The sequence below is a fragment of the Oncorhynchus clarkii genome, chromosome 12, assembly GCF_045791955.1.
Source record: "Oncorhynchus clarkii lewisi isolate Uvic-CL-2024 chromosome 12, UVic_Ocla_1.0, whole genome shotgun sequence".
Lineage (NCBI taxonomy): Eukaryota > Metazoa > Chordata > Actinopteri > Salmoniformes > Salmonidae > Oncorhynchus > Oncorhynchus clarkii.
This window is the reverse complement of record NC_092158.1, coordinates 47680688-47701772: the sequence shown is the minus strand read 5'-3', so window position 1 is coordinate 47701772 and position 21085 is coordinate 47680688. Positions and strand designations below refer to the sequence as shown.

General features: G+C 40.8%; 1 protein-coding gene across 1 annotated transcript in view; it reads left to right on the top strand.

The window, feature by feature from the left end:
• The window catches only part of LOC139420759 (double C2-like domain-containing protein beta), a 306643-nt gene that overhangs the window by 22641 nt on the left and 262917 nt on the right, over nt 1-21085 (top strand). The window contains 1 exon segment of the mRNA XM_071170967.1: nt 8892-8978. Within this exon segment, the coding sequence (XP_071027068.1) occupies nt 8892-8978 (87 nt within the window).

Genomic DNA, 21085 nt, shown 5'->3' with positions numbered 1-21085 from the left:
TGATTGTTTTTTATAAGATAAGTTTGATGCTAGCTAGCAACTTACCTTGGCTTCTACTGCATTCGCGTAACAGGCAGGCTCCTCGTGGAGTACAATGAGAGGCAGGTGGTTAGAGCGTTGGACTAGTTAACCGTAAGTTTGCAAGATTGAATCCCAGAGCTGACAAGGTGAAAATCTGTCGTTCTGCCCCTGAACAAGGCAGTTAACCCACCGTTCCTAGGCCGTCATTGAAAATGAGAATGTGTTCTTAACTGACTTGCCTAGTTTAATAAAGGTGTAAAAAATAAATTAAAAAAAATCGGCGTCCAAAAATACAGATTTCCGATTGTTATGAAAACTTGAAATCGGCCCTAATTAATCGGACATTCCGATTAGTCGGTCGACCTCTAATCAATACAGTTACATATCACATTATTATTTTGGACTATACTTTGACTCCGAGTATCAATTTGTAAAAAATACTACAAATATTGCTAGTGAGTGTTAGCTAACGCTAGTCGGCTGTACCTGTGCTAGCCTGTTCTCATCTTTTTAAATAGTGAGCCAACCATGACTGATCAAAACACATTTTTTTCATGTTCTTGACTCTCTGCAGTAGACATATAGTGAGCAATATGTTTGGAACAATTGCAATACAATTGTAGTATCAAAACGCAATACATATAGAATTGAGAGAATCACAATACATATTGTATCGGCATCTAAGTATCATGATGATATCGTATCATGAGGTCCCTGGCAATTCCCAGCCCTAAGGTAACTGAGATGATGCACAGGTGGAACCGTCATTTGCTGTGAATACAATCTAATAGCCTACCAATTAAACGTTTTTGTAGGACATTACATTTACTGTAAAATATCAATTACAAGTCTATCTAGCAACACTATCATATTTTGGGTTAGTAATCTAGCTAATGTGTTTTGAGTTCCCAATTCCTCTGGTGGTGAGTTATGTAGCATATAGCCTAGGCCAATATGCACAAAAAAGATGCAAGCAAATTAATCTCTAAAGAGCATAAAGAAATCTGATTATTCTGGATTCTATTTTGATATGTTGCACATCAAAATATCAATCATGAATTCCCTGAACATGTTAAATGAAATAGCTTTCTTTCTTGTCTTACTTCTTGATGGCACTGGAAAACGTTAGTCTAGACCATTTCCCGCTATTGGAAAGTAACTGCATGAAAATAAAATAAATGTTGTATTTCTAGTTATCGAGCACAATGGGTCATTTTATCGTGATATAACTTTTTGTCTATATTGCCTCGCTCTAGTACGGGAGATATCTGGCCAATGTCAGTTTGTTGAAATACTCTAAAATGGGGAAGAATGAAAAGTAGACCAATGTTTCCCAACTCCTGATTAAACTAGAGCCTTGAAAATTAGATGCATTCACTACTCTTTATAACAGCGAACCATTACAATTGCAGTATTTCCCTACAGATATTGTTTGTTTGACATATTGACCTCGAAGCCCACTGACCTTCTCCTATGATCAGTAGCTTTATCTATACTGGTCATAGCCTTTCCCAGTGTTTTCTCCAACTCCTCTGCACTAGAGTGGCACTGGGACGTAATGAGATCAGAAGGGAAGAAATACAAAGGGGAAATGCATTCTGTGGGTCTCTGAGAGGAAAGGTAATAAATTGCATTAGACTGTATTAACCATATAAGAGTGGGTTCATTCTGCTGTTCAAATAAAATTGTATTAGTCACATGCTCTGAATACAACAGGTGAACAACCTTACAGTGAAATGCTTACTTAAGAGCCCCTAACCAACAATGCAGTTTCAAAAAGTACAGACAAATATAAGAGATAAAAGTAACAAATAATTTAAAGAGCAGCAGTAAAATAACAATAGCGAGACTATATAGAGGGGTTTACCAATACAGAGTCAATGTGTGGGGGCACTGGTTATTTGAGGTAGTATGTACATGTAGGTAGCATTATTAAAGTGACTATGCATAGATGACAACAGTGTTGCAGTGGTATAAAGAGGGGATGGGGGGCACTGCAAATAGTATGGGTAGCCATTTGACTTGAGATTCTGAAGTCTTATGGCTTGGGGATAGAAGCTGTTTATAGAAGCCTCCTGGACCTAGACTTGGCGCTCCGGTACCACTTGCCATGCGGTAGCAGAGAGAGCAGTCTATGACTAGGGTGACTGGAGTCTTTGTCAATTTTTAGGGCCTTCCTCTGACACCGCCTGGTAAAGAGGTCCTGGATGGCAGGAAGCTTGGCCCCAGTGATGTACTGGGCCGGTAACACTACCCTCTGTAGTGACTTGCGTTCGGCGTTCGAGCAGTTGCCGTACCAGGCAGTGATGCAACCAGTCATGATGCTCTCGATGGTGCAGCTGTAGAACTTTTTGAGGATCTGAGGACCCATGCCAAATCTTTTCAGTCTCCCGAGGGGGAATAGGTTTTGTCGTGCCCTCTTCACGACTGTCTTGGTGTGCTTGGACCATGTTAGTTTGTTCGTGATGTGGACACCAAGGAACTTGAAGATCGCAACCTGCTCCACTGCAGCCCCGTCTATGAGAATGGGGGCGTGCTCGGTCCTCTTTTTCCTGTAGTCCACAATCATCTCCTTTATCTTGATCATGTTGAGGGAGAGGTTGTTGTCCTGGCACCACATGGCTAGGTCTCTGACCTCCTCCCTAAAGGCTGTCTCGTCATTGTCGGTGATCAGGCCTACCACTGTTGTGTTATCGGCAAATTTAATGATGGTGTTGGAGTCGTGCCTGGCCGTGCATTCATGAGTGAACAGGGAGTACAGGAGGGGACTGAGCATGCACCCCTGAGGGGCCCCTGTGTTGAGGATCAGCGTGGCGGATGTGTTGTTACCTACCCTTACCACCTGGGGAAGGCCCCTCAGGAAGTTCAGGGTCCAGTTGCAGAGGGAGGTGTTTAGTCCCAGGGTCCTTAGCTATTCAATAGTGCTTATGATGTGGATTATCATCTCAAACAGATACTTACAAGAGCTCTTTCATGTCTATATCATAATTATTGCCAAGCAAGGTAAAATACTATAAGATGTAAACATTGTAGTGAATAGCAATTCAATTCACTTTTCCAACGCATGGGCTTAACTGGATAGCCAGCTTGCAGTATTCACTTTTCACCATAGGGTTGCAGCAGAGACTTCAGATGTGAATCTCTAAATCACTTACCTAAGCATGAAAGCAGGAGTGATCATGATAAACCCATTTAAAATAGCATACTGTTTCAAATCAAACGTGGCATACAGTTCTGGATATACTAATTCCCCTACTAATTTCCCTGATATAGTTGTAAAAAAGAAAAATGCTCTAGATTTGTTGACGTTGCAAAGTGCTTGGTTCTCAATGGAATGTTAATCACTCACGATAAGTTCAAAATAGTATATTCATGACCGTATACAAACTCCTGGTCTACACTAGACTGTTTTATGTATCATTAAAGCAAATGTTGAGAGGTCAGTTTGAAGTGTGTAGGAAAGAAAAGCCAAGTAGTAAATGTAAGGCCCAGGAGAGGGCAGCACAGCCCTAAAAGACAGGCAAAGAGCAGTCTGTGTTTAGTCTCTCCTAGGAGATGGATATGTGGTCCTCATCTTCACCATCCAAACTGGGATAGACAGGTGTGGAGGCATTGATTATATTAAGTGTCCTGTCCCAAACTTAATTATAATGCTGAGTGATACTCTATGATGACAGGTTGGACTGTATAAGGCTGTGTCATAGAGCAAATGCAGGGCTATCCAGGGAATGAAGTGGACACACACACACACACACACACACACACACACTGCTATGATGTGTAAGACCCTCAGTTCACTGCAGGTGTGAGTGTGGTGGCATCTGTCTCAGTATAACACCACACACACTTTGCGTCACAACAAGATTGATACACACTGTGAGTTTAGACTTAAGTTTTTCTGGCAAATTCTCATATTAAAGTATATGTCCAGTGTTCCAGATTTGAATTAAATATTTACAAAACAGTAATTACACTATGAATGTAATAGATGTCCTTCCTAGCAAATGATAATTAATTATGTTAAAGCAGCTTTTCTTTGTTTCCCTGATTGGCCTGAGTGAAACCAGTTTTTTTGGGGGGCCTTATACTGGTCAAGAAAAGCTCATTTGCTCTGCCAATGAGACGTGCATACGCTCGGATATTCAAGTTAGCTACTAACTCCACGTGGGGCAGGGCTGCACACACTGCCTAGCAGGCTTTCCTTTAATTTTTTTTTTAACCAAAACCTGTCGTCAAGTAGTATGGATGGATGGATGGATTCAGGATTTGGAAACACATGATGGAACTACTAAGGCACTTTACTGTAACAGCAATAAATGCAGACGGATTATTTTACAAGCGTGAGCCGTTTATGTTCATTGCTTTGTCACTATTCCTGATATTTTCGTTGAGCTAGCTACTAGTTAGCAAGTTGTGATTGCTAGGAGCTAAGCTAGCTAGCTGGGTCATTCCTATTGTGCGGTGCCATTTCTGTCCACAGGAAATAAAATGTCTTATTTAGTGTAAAATATGGATTCTAAAAGGCTTTAAATACAAGGTCAGGTGTCCTTTACCTTAAAAACACCCAAATATGGATCCTGAAAGGGAATTTTATGCATTTTAAACACTTTTTGCCAGTGTGTGTAGGCGTTGTTGCCACGTCCCCAGGTGTTATTTCTCAACATTCAGAAGAAATATAAGCCATAAAATTATACTATGTCTAAAATCTTCTTTATTTTATAGTCTTAGTCTCTTTCATCAAAGTTTTGATTATTGTATGTATTATTTTATTTAAGATGTGTGTCCCTGATATCACTTTCCACCCTGTTTAGTTGTTGTAATTCTCCATTTAAGAAAACAATCCCCTTCCTACAATGACACCACATTCAGGAACTGTCATAATTTCTTTAGTGGGAACTATGGTGCAAAGATAGATAAAACAGTGTGTTTATATTTATTTGCCCATGTTTCATGTTGTTAGTCTGTATGTTCCACTCATAAGTGTCCTCCACCCTGTTTGGCTAAATTATTTCAAAAATTAAAAAAGAGAAGTTAAATCCTATTCAAGTGTTTACCATTATGCTATCTCAGTCTTGCTCACTCACAGCGCTGTGGCTAATTTTGGCTCATAATTTCCACTCTATTAGTATTATGCACTTTACAAATTGGAAAAGGCATCCACAAATGGATTAAGTGCCTGAGCTTGACCAATATGTCTTCCTGAAAGTCAAACATGTCATTTTCCTGATAGAATACAACATTTATTTTATATGTCAACAACTGCTAACTAGGTTTCCTCTTGACATCCAACTTGTACTGTAGCTACAAACCACTGGATTTAAAATAGCACTGGCTTTGCTAATAGCTACTTTGAAAATGTGCCTACTATGACTGAGGTATGTGGTTGTCCCACCTAGCAATCTTAAAATGAATGCACTTAACTCTGTCTGCTAAATGACTAAAATGTAAAAAACAAAATATGATGGTTGCTGCTTTGGCTTGCTTTGGTCTTGGCTAAGCAGCTAGCTAAGTTGGCCTTGATAGCGAACGTTAGCATGCTAGCTTGCTGCTTCTAAACATCCAGCAGGCCAACTTATAAACCACATGATTTGAAATATAAGTGACTGGCGAGGTAGTTGTTGTATAGGCTTTGTCCGTTTTGCTAACACTGCCTGTGGATTGCTTGGCTTGCTAGCAGTTTGTGTGCCTTCTTGAGCCTGTGTCTCCGCTAGTCTCCTTCTCCCTACCGGAGAATTTATATTTTTGTTTTTGAAAAAGCTGCTCGACCAATCCAGAAGGGTCTGTCCCAGCCAAGAAGGATGATGTCATTCTCCAAGCAAATGTCAAGCATTTGTTTTTAATGGTTTGTTTCAAAAACAAGTTTGAGATTTTTTTTTACTGAGTGGGTTTTGTCATTTATACTTTGGCCACAACTACAAGTAAATGACGGGTCAAGAACATTATTTGGGGATGAGCAAACATAATGAGATTTTAAAAACAGTTTAAGAAAGCTGCTTACTCAATTAAACAAATGTGAGTCCCCCACAGTAGTGCTGCATATTTCTGTCACATTTAATCTAATTCATATGTTTGCATATCTAATACTTGTTGACTTTTTTAGGTATCGTCAAAAAATGCCCCTAGCCCAAAGTCCAAACACAAATAGCCCAGATTTGTTAGTATGTAATTGGAAGGCAGACAGACGTCTTGGTCGCTAGGTTACACAAGTCTTCAGAAGAAGACGTGCTCTGGATGTGAAAATTGACAGGTCTACACATCCATCAGACTACGCTCTATATCTAGAGTATGAGTATAGATGAGATGGCTATAGTCAGGTGTCTTTGAGCCAATAATCCTGTAACTCAGAACATGCTTTTTGGCATTATATAGCGTTTATATTAACATTCTGTTACGAGAGACTATTGGGTCAGATGTGTCACTGTTTATTTAAGCTGATAGCAGTTGAGCGAAAATGTTTGATCTACGGAGACCCAGAAATTATTCTACCTTTATCCCTCTGTCTCTCTCCTTCTCTCGTTGTCTCTCGCTGACTAAAATCACTAAGCTACTTCAGGCAAGGCAATTATGGGCACTTCAGCCAAGCTCTCTCCTGCATTACATAAGGCTTGATTAAAGCTTCCTTCCTGTGACTTTTAGAACATCATAATCAACCCTGCTTCCAAACCGATTCTTGAGTTAGACTCAGCAATATGACATAGATGTGGAAAGTAAACAGCATAGTGGGCCAATTTCGCCAACAAAGTGCGTTGAAGCGCGAGGCTCAACTTCTCCACTGTTTTGGCCCTGTGACTACCATGCTGTAACCGCGTGAAGCGAACCTGTGCACATGCTCAGACACTGTGTGACTGTGAGAGCAAAGTCTTGCAGCTCGCTCATCTCAACATCTGCTGTGATACACAAGTCATTTCGCTCTGTCTACCTGTAAGGTGCCTTAGAACGTAATGGCGCCCATTGTAATTGTATAGCTTTTAGACTGCTGTATCCCAACAAGCTCTCTTTTTGCTGACGACTACACTAGGTGGACAGTGACGAGCTCCATATTTTGTTGTTAAGGGCATACAAACACACTACGTGGCCTAAAGTATGTGGACACCTGTTCATTTAACATCTCATTCCAAAATCACAGGCATTAATATGGAGTTGGTCCCCCTTTTGCTGCTATAACAGCCTCTACTCTTCTGGGAAGGCTTTCCACTACATGTGCTACAGGGACTTGCTTCCATTCAGCCACAAGACCATTAGTGAGGTCGGGCACTGATGTTGAGCACAGCCAGCAATTAGGCCTGGCTCGCAGTTGGCGTTCCAATTCATCCAAAAGGTTTCGATGGGGTTGAGGTCGGGACTCTGTGCAGGCCAGTCAAGCTCTTCCACACCGATCTCGACAAACCATTTCTGTATGGACCTCACTTTGTGCACTGGGACATTTTCATGCTGAAACAAGAAAGGACTTTACCCCAAACTGTTGCAACAAAGTTGGAAGCACAGAATCATCGAGAATGTCATTGAATGCTGTAGTGTTAAGATTTCCCTTCAGCCTCCCGAGTGGCGCGGTGGTCTAAGGCACTGCATCGCCGTGCTAGCTATGCCACTAGAGATCCTGGTTTGAGTCCAGGGTCTGTCGCAGCCGCGACCGGGAGACCCATGGGGCGGCGCACAATTGGCCCAGCGTCTTCCGGGTTGTCTCTCCTAGACCACAGCATTTACAGTTGACCCAGGCAGCTCTAGCAGGGCAGAAATTTGACAAACTGACTTGTCGGAAAGGTGGCATCCTATCACGGTGCCATGTTGAAAATCACTGAGCTCTTCAGTAAGGCAATTCTACTGCCAATGTTTGTCTATAGAGATTGCATGGCTGTGCTCAATTTTGTACACCTGTCAGCAACGGGTGTGGCTGAAGTAGCCGAATCCACTAATTTGAAGTGGTGTCCACATACTTTTGTATATATAGTGTATGTTTCTGATTATTTGGATTACTGTTCAGTTCAACATTTATTCCCTTAGCCCTTACCCCCTAGCCACTGCTGTAGATCTGAGGGGACTGGATAGATTGATGCAATATTGCGAAACTCCACCCAGCCAGCCATTCAGAAGGCAAAAGGAAGCTGTCTACTGGAGTTCCTAGTGTGTTTGGGCCGATTTGGAATTCAACACAAGTCTGCATGTTGAAGTGACTCACCCACTTTGTTTGTGGTGGAGGTGTTGAGTTGTGCAATGACTTGACTTGTGGAAATACATGATGTGTCAGAGTGACTTTTCTGTGAACTTTTCAACCTCAAGTTGGCTGTGATGGCTCAGCGAATTTTCAACTTGTAAATAACTTTGAAAAATATTGATGGTACTCTAGAGTCGCACATCAGTGATTTTACTAAGAGTTCTGTTGTTTGAACAATGTAAAGACACAAGTGTCCTTTATATTTCTTATGGAATACATTTTGTTATTGCATTATATACAGTACTCTGCAATTTTATGAGTTACCGGGTTGTTGGACTTGGCACTGACTGCTTTCAATTTCAATGTGGACATTGCTTTTTGCTTGAAATTGCAGTCAAACTGTAAAATTATCATTAGTGTTACAAAATACAGCAGCAAACTAAATACCTTTATAGGCAAGTCAGTTAAGAACATTCTTATTTTCAATGACGGCCTAGGAACAGTGGGTTAACTGCCTCTGTTCAGAGGCAGAACGACAGATTTGTACCTTGTCAGCTTGGGGGTTTGAACTTGCAACCTTCCGGTTACTAGTCCAACGCTCTAACCACTAGGCTACCCTGCCGCCCCTTTTGTCCATGTTACTCAAACAAGTTACTCCACTCATGGTCAATTCGAATTTGTTCTATTTAAAACCAAAACTTTTTTATCTCTCTTACAGAAAGCATGCACCAAATGTGGCATTGAGACCCAGTGCAGTCAGAAGACAACCCAGTGGCTGTGCAAGATCTGCAGTGAACACAGAGAGGTAATGTACATCCCTACAACTGGATAGCCCATCTACAGTATACATTGAAATGCCAACTACATGCTTTTTGATTATTCTCCTACACATTGATTAGGGGGTTACCCTATTAAGTAACCACTGTCAGTTTGAGAAAAGTGCAATATAAATGGAGAAGCAAAATGGTATAATTTTATGGAAACTATGTACCTGTAACTCAGTAGCAATAGCCAGAGACAATGTAGAACCACAGACAGATACTACATGTCTGTAACTAGTTTACAGACTTCAGGCAGATTGCTGCAGGTTGGCTTTCCTCCAGGAATAAGGGCCTCTCAGGGCTTGATTTGGAGGCCCAGTGGTCATCAGCAGGGCTGGCCGGATCTGGATGGGCATCTCACCACAGTTTTGTTTACAATGCACAGAAGCCTGATTGAGGGAAAAGGCCTCTTGTCTTGCTGATTGCCCCCTATAGCAGGAACCTCGTGCCTGGTGACCTGTTGTGACTTCATGAAGTTTCTATGCCCTCACACGCTGGTTTCATTAGCTGTGTGGCTTTTTATGTAATTATCATAGCAGTGTGGATGAATCACTGTGGTGCTTATTGGTTGGGAAGTAGGTCCAATGGTAGTTTATCCCCACATTCATATTTTGGGTTATGGAAATGTTCCTGTAATGCTGATAAAATAGCGATAAGAGTGTTTACGATGAAGGGTTGTTTCGAGGGATGTGTTAGCACTGTAGTATCGGCATGGAGCATTCTAGACCTCTCAGGGTACGTCATGTTTCCATCCAGGGATATTTTAATCTGAATTTATATTTTATGTTTATTAGGTGTGTAACATTAAATCGTTCTCATTAGGGAGTATGGGTTTCTTCCTCGGAAATGCTAATGCTGAATGTGCTGCTATGAGCCATTTATCCCCAGTGTAATGCTAATAAGATATCACTATCTACTTAGCACAAAAGAGGAGCAGGATTTCCCAAAGTGGTTAAACATTTGCATTCAATTCCAGTAGCTTTTCAAACCTTAAGGATCTAGGAACATCCCCGTAGAGTGTGATACAGTATGACTGACATCCAGATCAGTCTAGTCTCTGGCGTATGCCCTCCCATATATCAAAGGTGTTCTCCCGTTTAATCCTGTCATTCTCTCCACCTACATACAGCGAGGGGGGAAAAGTATTTGATCCCCTGCTGATTTTGTACGTTTGCCCACTGACAAAGAAATGATCAGTCTATCATTTTAATGGTAGGTTTATTGGAACAGGAGAGACAGAATAACAACAAAGAAATCCAGAAAAATGCATGTCAAAAATTTTAGAAATTGATTTGCATTTTAATGAGGGAAATAAGTACTTGACCCCTCTGCAAAACATGACTTAGTACTTGGTGGCAAAACCCTTGTTGGCAATCACAGAGGTCAGACGTTTCTTGTAGTTGGCCACCAGGTTTGCACACATCTCAGGAGGGATTTTGTCCCTCTCCTCTTTGTCAGTGGGCAAACGTACAAAATCAGCAGGGGATCAAATGCTTTTTTCCCTCACTGTATATCAATCATGGATCAGGATCTTGATACCTGGCCATAGACAAAATGGATGTGCATTATTTCAGCTTTTATATTGGTAATTCAAGCCAAACACCTTTTTGTGAAGCACAGTAACAGCAGTCAATGGACCATATTCACTCACTATACTATAGGATTATTTTAATTGGCCTCAACAAGGAGTTTGTTTCATGTGTGGGGAATAATTAAACATCTGAAGCACTTAATATTACCATAATATTATTACCTCCATATTATGTAGGCCTATATCCAGATTATTCAAGTATTTTGCCACTTACCCCTCATGGAAAGCCATATCCCAGTAGTTCCCCTAAAAAGCTGATTAGATGGAGCCTCTAAATTGATGACCCACAATTATTACCTTACAGCACATAACTTCTTGGTTTCAGGTAGGCCGCCTGTTTCTTCAAGTTTATTTTCCTCCTGATGTATGGATCACTAGGTAGTCTGGACTGTAACAGGGGAGGTGGAGGTAAAAGGAGGACAGGGTGAGTTTTAGCGGAGAAATCACATGAGCACATGAATAATTCCATGGCTGTGCAGGATTGAGGATTGAGAGAGGGCACTGTACCATAAAGACGTTTATGTAAAAATGTGCAAATGTTTTTGAACCACACACTGTGCGTCGAAAGGCAGTCTTCATTTTTCATTTCCCTCCGCTGTGAATCTGCTCCAGCAGATAGTCACTGAAAGGCAGTGTTTGACAGGGCACCTTATCGGCCTTCCTCAGATGATGGAGGTGCTTACTCAAAATGGCTGTCTTCAGTCGGATTTGGGCTCGGGCTGACATGCCTCTGTGGAGGCGCCCCTCCTGAGTTTAGTTTACCCCAGTTCTATTTTCTCAACTCTTCTCGCTCTTTCTCGCACTCACTCACTCACTCACTCACTCACTCACTCACTCACGTGTGTGTATATATATGCTTACTTTATGTCACAGTGTTGAGATACTCTGTGATAGCTGTGAGCAGTGCTTATCTCTAAGGGACAGGTCAAATGCTTATCGGTATCTCATGCTCACTCGGTCGAACTCACCACTGTACATGTGTTCTTTCTGGAAAATTATCCTTAAAATGATCATTGCTGTGCTGTTTCTGGTTGATAACATGCTTATTGATGAGATCATTTGTGACCGACTACCTTCATTCAGTCTTATGTAGCAAAATTCGATAAAAAAATAAATAATAATAATTACATTGGATAAAAGAAGACAAAATGGTAGCATACACTACATTTGAGGAACAATGGGAAGGTAATTCTGCTTTGAAAGTTGATAAACTTTGAGAGAGAAACTGGAGAGCTCTTCTTTGTCTACACCCATTCAGCATCGTTCACACCCTCTTAAGCTTTAGCCTGACCCATCTCTTTAAAGGTTGATCTGAGCATTCTGTACTAACAGCTTGGGTGCTTAGCCAGTTAACATTAGCCAACTTTCTAGCTACTTCCAGACACAAAGAATGGCTTACTGAATATTACTCGCCCTAGTAGAGCTGGTTAGGCTGTTTTTATGTTATCCAGCGTGTTGGTTACTGTACTGTCAGATTGTCCGTTTTGTAAAGAGTGTTTCACTCTCGGAGCGGAGCGTTCAGTGCGCAGACTGGCCTATGAGTAGGGTTGATCTGAGCGTTCTGACCTCATAACGGCAGTCAAGCACCCAAGCTAACATTGGCTAGCTTGCTACCTACTTCCAGACAGAAATGCGAGAACACCCCACTCGGACCATTTTACTCGCCTTAGAAGAGCTGGTTAGGCTGTTTTCATGTTATCCAGAGTGTTGGTGACTAACTGTGCTGCTGGCAACAATTGTGTTATGCTTTCTTGCCAATGTTTATTGACACCGGCCATATTCAACGGGTGTTGAGCGTTCGTAAATTCATCAGTTATTCTGCGCTCTGGCACACTCAGACCAGAGTGCTCTGAAATCGGAGTAGATGGCCAGACTGAATTTATGAAGGCACCCAAAATGGTTACTTGCATAGTGGAGTCTTTTGTTAAGACATGTAGCTAGCAAAATAATGAACCATAATCCCAACTCATTACGTTACTACCCTGCATGAATCTGCAGGTAACTAACAAACCAGGTTCAATGTTAGCTAGCTAACATTAGGCTATAACTAGGCAAGCAAATGGCGCTGAACTATGAGTAATAAGATCATACACGTAACGTTAGCTAGTTAGCCAGCCAACATTAGCTAGTTAGCTAACAGTACACTTTAGCTTGAAATGAAAACGTTTGTTGTTTATATATGTACAGTTGAAGTCGGAAGTTTACATACACTTAGGTTGGAGTCATTAAAACAATTTTTTTCAACCACTCCACAAATTTGTTGTTGACAAACTAGTTTTGGCAAGTCGGTTACGACATCTACTTTGTGCATGACACAAAGCAAATTTTCCAACAATTGTTTATATACAGATTATTTCACTTATAATTCATTGTATCACAATTCCAATGGGTCAGAAGTTTACATACACTGAGTTGAATGTGCCTTTAAACAGCTTGGAAAATTCCAGAAAATTATGTCAAGGCTTTATAAGCTTCTGATAGGCTAATTTGACATACTTTGAGTCAATTGGAGGTGTACCTGTGGATGTATTTCAAGGCCTACCTTCAAACTCAGTGCCTCTTTGCTTGACATGGGAAAATCAAGACCTCAGAATTTTTTTTTTAGACCTCCACAAGTCTGGTTCATCCTTGGGAGCAATTTATAAACGCCTCAAGTTACCATGTTCATCTGTACAAACAATAGTACGCAAGTATAAACAACATGGGACCACGCAGCGGTCATACTGCTCAGGAAGGAGACGCATTCTGTCTCCTAGAGATGAACGTACTTTGGTGCGAAAAGTTCAAATCAATCCCAGAACAACAGCAAAGGACCTTGTGAAGATACTGGAGGAAACAGGTACAAGTATCTATATCCACATTAAAATGAGCCCTATATTGACACAACCTGAAAGGCCACTCAGCAAGGTGGAAGCCACTGCTCCAAAACTACCATAAAAAAGCCAGACTATGGTTTGCAACTGCACATGGGGACAAAGATCGTACTTTTTGGAGAAATGTCCTCTGGTCTGATGAAACAAAAATAGAACTGTTTGGCCATAATGACCATCGTTATGTTTGGAGGAAAAAGGGGAACGCTTGCAAGCTGAAGAACACCATTCCAACCGTGAAGCATGGGGGTGACAGCATCATGTTGTGGGGGTGCTTTTCTGCAGAAGGGACTGTCTTAGGTGTCTCACAGTACGGACATTGCAATGTATTGCCCTTGCCACATCTGCAGTCCTCATGCCTCCTTGAAGCATGCCTAAGGCACATTCACGCAGATGAGCAGGGACCCTGGGCATCTTTCTTTTGGTGTTTTTCAGAGTCAATAGAAAGGCCTCTTTAGTGTCCTAAGTTTTCATAACTGTGACCTTAATTGCCTACCGTCTGTAAGATGTTAGTGTCTTAACTACCGTTCCACAGGTGCATGTTCATTAATTGTTTATGGTTCATTGAACAAGCATGGGAAACAGTGTTTAACCCCTTTACAATGAAGATCTGTGAAGTTATTTGGATTTTTACGAATTATCTTTAAAAGACAAGGTCCGGAGTTTATATCTGTAGTCTCAGGCCATTACATATAGTTTTTTTAAATGTCTATCTCTGAGAGAAAATGTCCCCAGATGTCAGAAAAGCTATTGAATAGAGCACGTGATGCCGCGGAGCTGAGCAGACGTTGACAAACCGAACTCTTCAAAGTTATTCCATTATTACCTAAATAACAACGTTGAAACAATATTCTAACATTGGCTGATACATTGTCAAGTACTTACCTTCCCAAAGAGCCATGGACCTTCGACCGAGAGGCAAGAAGGACGACCAAAATGTTGTTGATTCCCAAGACAGCCTCTTGCGAGCCTGCCGACATGCTGGCTACTCTCCTCCGGGAAATTCAGTATGGTAACAAAAGTCTTTCTCTGAAAATTTACAAGAAATCGGCTGAACTCCATTCCTCCATTGACGACCTGAAATTTATGGAGGATTATCTCCTTTTGAGAATGACAGGCTGAGTTGCGCATTAGCACAGTTGAAGATACCATCACTCAACATGACCAGGTTCTGATACAACTGCAGAAGGACAATGCCTACCTCAAAAACAAGGTAGAGCAGACGTAGTAATATCCGTGTGGTGGGATTGAAAGAGGACAGCGAGGGCCGTGACCCGGTCTGTTTCTTCACTCAATGGATTCCGGATGTCCTAGGCATAATCAACTTCACCAAGCTGCTGGAAATCGAACGCGCCCACAGAAACCCCGGCCAGATGAGCCCCCACGGGCTGTCCTGATCAGGTTCCTCCGTTTCCAGGACAGAGAGAATATAATGCAACTCACAAGAGCCAAAGGGTCTTCAACGTAAAAGGTCTTAACAGCCCGATTAAAAGGAAAGAGTCTATACATACCATAAGAAATTAAAGGCTGACATTGTGTTCTTACAGCCAGTGAACGCAAGAAATTGAAGAGGGAATGGTAGGACAAGTTTTTGCGTCCTCTTTTAACTCCAAAGCAAGAGGAACTGCAATTTTGATAAGTAGACACATCCCATTCTACACCATCTCTGATCCCTTGGGCAGGTTTGTTTTGGTGCAGCGGCATATGTTTTCGGAGTCTTCGACCCTATTGAATAATTATGCTCCTAACTTCGATGACCATATGTTTATTCAGAATGTCTTCCTCAATGTCTTCCTCATGCACCACCAGGATGGCTACTGGTTGGAAGAAATGTACATTTTTGTTTGGATACAGTTCTTGATAGTTCCTCTGATAAACCCTCACTTTTTACCAAAGCCGGCAAGCTCACCATGTCATTCATGAAAGATCTCAATTTACTAGACATCTGGAGACAGTTGCACCCACAGGATAAGGACTACTCTTTTTATTCACACCCACACAACACACACACACATAGATAACTTTTTACTATCGACCCAACTGTTTCATAGAGTGTTAGATATCGAGTATCTCCCCAGATTGCTTAGTGACCATTCTCCTCTGGTATTATCAATCTCCATTCCTACCAAGGTAAATGGAGCATATAGATGGAGACTAAATTCTACACTCCTAAAAGAACCTGAATTTTGTGCATTCATCAAAGAGCAGATCAATATTTTTACTTTGACAAACAAACCCTCCGCTCCTGACAGTTTCATTCTTTGGGACACATTGAAAGCCTATCTGAGGGGACAGATCATTTCCTATACTTAAGGGTTGAAGAGAAAACACGGTGCGGAACTGAATGCCCTTGAATCTGAAATCTCTGAGCTAGATAACCTACCAAAGAGGCCCGACTAAAGATCTATACAGGCTTTTGGTAAATAAAAAAACGGAAATATAATATTTTAAACACATATCCAGCTGAGAGGGCCATCACTAAATCAAACCAGCGTTATTACGAGCTTGGAGAGAAAGCTCACAAAGTATTGCCATGGCAACTGAAAGCAGAGGAAAGTAAGAGGACAAATAATGCTATAGCAACTCTTACTAATGAGATCTTTCGACCCTACTAAAATTAATGATACGTTTAAGAAATACTACGAAGACCTCTACACTTCCCAATCAAGCGATGATCTATCAGAGATCAACTCCTTTCTCTCCTCTCTCAACCTCCCATGCCTGTCAGAGGAAGACAGAGAGCGCCTGAGTGAACACTTCTCAGTTCCTGAACTGTTGGAGGCCATTAAATCCTTACCTTCTAATAAATCTCCTGGGGAGGACGACTTCCCTCCAGAGTTCTATAAAGAATTTAGGGAGCTGTTGGTCCCCTACCTTATGGAGGTACTTAAAAAAGCCGGGGAAGACAACTGCTTTCCAGAGTCTTTCTCTCAAGCAGTGATTACTGTAATCCACAAGAAAGGTGAAAACCCGCTAAAGTGCGTCTCCTATAGACCAATCTCTCTCCTTAGCATCTTGGTGACCAGTTTACGATCTGTTATCTAAGAGACTGGAGTCATGTCTTCTCCTGTTGGTCAACCCAGATCAGACTGGTTTCATAATTAAAGATTGTCCTCCAGTAATCTCAAAGGTTCTTTGATATAATTCACCTTGCTAACGAAAACAAAATACCTAGTGTCGCAGTCTCCCTTGATGCTGAAAAGCCATACCTCTTTCACGTCTTGGAAAAGTTTGGTTTAGGTACCGTGTTTGTAAATTTGATAAAATCACTCTACAAATCTCCTAAAGCTAGGATTGCTACCAATGGGATTACTTCATCCTCTTTCCCTCTCTATATGGGGAACAGACAAGGTTTCCCAATTTGCCCCCACCTCTTAGCCCCCACCTCTTTGCCCTCGTTGGCTGAGACTATTAGAACGTGCCCTGACATACATGGCTTTGAGGTGGGCCCTCATACCCATAAGTTATCACTCTTTGCAGATGACCTTATCTTATTTCTAACAAACCCAGAGCACTCCCTCTTTCACTTGCATATCCTACTACAGTGTTATAGTTCTTTCTCTGGATATAAGGTGAAATCTTACCTTTGTCTGTCTTTGACCACCATGCCATCAAGCACAAGTTTCCTTTTAGATGGTCGCCTATGGGCTTCACGTATTTCGGCATAATGGTGGATGGTAACCTGAACAACCTCTATAAACTCAATATAGCCAGCTTGTTGCAAAAGGTGGAGGGTGACCTTTGTAAATGGATGGACTTGCCTCTCACTCTACTGGATAGAATAAATGTAATTAAAATGAATGTCCTGCCCAGATTTCTATATTTGTTTCAATCTCTCCCTATCCCTGTTCCCGCAGCATTCTTTTCCTCTCTCGACAAGCTGACCAGATGTTTATTTGGCATGGCAAACCCCCTAGGGTTGGCCTGGATAAACTGTCCCTTGATTACGGTCAAGGGGGCTTAAACCTCCCCAATTTTAGAATGTACTACTGGACTGCACAGTCTAGGTTTCTGGCTCAGAGGTTTGACAATGGTCCCTCTCTCTCATGGTTGGAAATTGAAAAGTTTGAGGTAAATGATGACACTGGGGCAGAATTGTTTTACAAATGGGACAGAAAATCTATAAAAACCATCAGACAACCCTTTAATCGTACATTCTGTCCTGGTTTGGTGCAAACTGCATGAGTTGTTCAGACGAGAGGGATTCCTTTCCCCTAAAACCCCTTGATTGATCCCTATATTTTTCCACAATAGTAACTTTAGACCATGGTCTGATAAGGGTATCACTCTTCTGGAACATTGTTATGAGGAGGGAGTTCGTATGTCTTTTGATCAGCTAAAACAGAAATACCACTTGCCTAACAGCGACTTCTTTAGCTACCTACAACTACGAAACTTTATTAGGGTGATTCTCAAGGGACAATAGAACTTAACTAAGATGTCACCTATTGAACAACTCTGCCATGCAGACCAACCACTGTTCAAAGACCATTTCCCGTGTTTATGGTGCACTTATGTCAGGACTAACACAGCCTGAGCTAGATAAACCCCGACCTAGATGGGGAAAAGATCTGGGTATTGATCTTGATGAGGGTCTATGGAGTGACCTATGCACGGATGGTGTTACATCCACATTGAACTCCAGATGCAGACTGATCCAGTTTAATTTCCTCCATCAGCTCTATATCACCCCATCTAGACCGCACATGTTCAAATCTGATATCTCCTTCCTATGTTTTAGATGTGGCTCAGATGAAGGAACATTCCTCCATTTCACTTGGCAGTGTTCAAAACTACACGGTTTCTGGCGATACCATATCCTCAATTCACGGGGTTGCATTCCCTTTAGGCCCGGAGGTCTCTCTACTGGGTAACTTTACTAACTCCAATCTTAGGCAAAGCCATACTATAAAGCTAACAGAAATATTGCTAGCGATTGCCAAGAAATGTATTGCCAAGAAATGGAAATTGGATTCCTCCCTGCCAGTTGCAATGTGGCTATCAGTTAATAGTTGTATCCCACTGGAGAAAGTCACTTACTGCTTGAGGAATAAGTGAGACTTTTACAGAATTTGGCAACCTTTTATTGACTATATGGAGAATCTCCCCTCACATCACATTGATTGAATCTCTATATAATCCTTATATAATGTTTCACACGTTATGTAGTTTACGGCAGGTGACCATATCATCCAATATTATGACTTATTTATTGTATGTTTGGATATATAATTATTATTTTTATTTTTTTTACGCTCGTCTGTTACTGTCACTTTGTCCTATTGTTTAATATCTTTTCACTTTTGTTTTGAATGTTCTTAATTGGAAAATGCTAAAATAAAATATATAAAGAATGAATTAAAAAAAGCTATTGAATGTGCAATGGTTCTTCCTTTAAAAGTTGCTTCGTACTGCAGCACAGCTTGCAGACTGCCACGGAATTCTATGGCACGTTATTTAAGAGTCAGCCATTGTTGCCATTAATGCGAGTTAGTGCTAGTTTGACCACCAGTGGGCATCTTTGAGAAGCGTTAGACTGTTTTTAATATTGGCTGTACTAGTGAAATGTAAAACCTTTTTTTGTAAGAACATAGTATGTGGGATTGATTTGAAGAAATCTAGATTAATATTATGGTGTTTCTATTCCAAGAAAAAACAAGTCATACATCTGACAGACTGCGCCTGATTCAGTAAAACTAAACAAGGATTATTGTGGATGGAGGCCGATGTTCTAGGAAGAGCCATGTATAGTTGAGGGAAAGGTGTGAAATATCTGGGCAACTACAGTACCTTGTTTAGTTAGTGAGAAGAAAATAGCGTGACCGGTCGGGAGTAGGCTACTAAGTGACTGCGAGTGAAGAGCAAAATAGTCCTAACAATTCCACACCCTAATTGTAGGCTAACCAATACCCAAACTGAGATTCAGTGAAAATAGAAATGTCATTGATTTATCAATATCAGTCCCCATGCTTGTCTCAGAGCAGCGCCAAACGGTGTTGAAGTAGTTGACCACACGCGGGTAGGCTATTGCTTCAAATCCTGTTATAACAATTGGATGACTTTGGATGTTCCAGTAAGCAACAATTTGTTGCCTTCATTAGGCTACTTTATTCTTAAAATAACTCCAGCATAGAGAAGCGAAAGGAGCCTTAAATAATTAAAACAATAAAGCGATTGAATTCACAAATGCATTTGACTGTTTATTATTGGCCATCAAACAAAAACACAGCATCTACCGTGTTATTTCATTTCCAGCAAGACTATTCAAGTCATCGACTCACTGATGGCTAAAGATGATAATCGATCGGCAAAGGCAATCTGGAATCTGCTGGCATCACAGCACAACACCAACATCGCTCTAATCACAGTCAGAAGACAGTTGAAGAAACTTGAGTGGACTTCTTTTTTTTTCAGAACATTAACCATGTGTGTTCTCTTGTTTTGAACTGTTCTGTAGCCCAATGACCCAATGATTGGTCTGAGAGAAACAGAACTTTGCGTGCTGCAAAACCAGTTCGGATTTAAGTATAACTTTTATATGACTGACACCTTTAGTGAGAGGTCTTTATACTTTAATATTTAATAATTTCTTCCCTCTGAATTCATATTCATTATATAAATAGGCCCATGTGCACCTTCATCGGATGAACCACAACGTTGGCTAAAGCGATTTCATTCATGAATGCATTTGAAAGTTTTTAATTGTGATTGTGAAGAGCAAAATAATCCTTACATTTCCAAATAAAAATCTGATTGATTTATCAAGACCCATGCTATGTCATTCAGTAATTTTTATTCCCATAGTAATTCCCTATGGATCCATTAATATATTTAAAGTCCCTAAACTTGGCAAGAGTCTATTGTCCTGCTGATAGTTAAAATTAACATCTGCATTTTGAAAGAGTATTTTTACAATTATTTTATTAACAAAAGGATAAATATGTTGATAAAGAAATACTGTACAGTATATGCTTTACCTGACATTTTGCGGTTGCATGATGTTTGTAGTTAGAAATTAACTTTAGAGTACTTAATTTATTTTTAAATTCACACCTATCTCGAGCTATCCTCTCGTAACAGTTGAAGAGTCTATTGTCCTGCTAATAGCCCATCATGGAAACATTTTTTGCAACCATACGTTTTCGGGCTTGCAGTAGGTTAGAATAATCCATGCCTTCTGGGAATGTTTAAATGTCCAGAGGTTATGGGTGGAGTTAGAATTGTGGCTGTCAGAAGTATTCAAATCAACCAATGTCAGCCTTTAAATGCTTTATTATCCAACTGTTTAAAGTGTGTGTGGGCGATGGAGAGAATGCATTTGACTGTTTTTAATATTAGGGCTTTCAGGAGGAATGGAAAATTGCATGTCAATTCATAAATCAAGTGCCATGGAATCGGTACATCGAAAATCTCTTAAACTATTTTGCAATCTATATGGCACAGCTGTAATTTTTTTGGTCCTTAAATGAATCTGGTGTTTATTTTAATTTATCACAATTTTCTTTAGCCAATTGTAGTCTTTAATGCAGGGCCGACAGACAAGTTCCTTACTTTTTCCCCTTCCACTTGATAAAGGTTCCAATTGATAAAGTAATTTCCAATTTCTGCCCTCCAAATTCATATTCAGTAT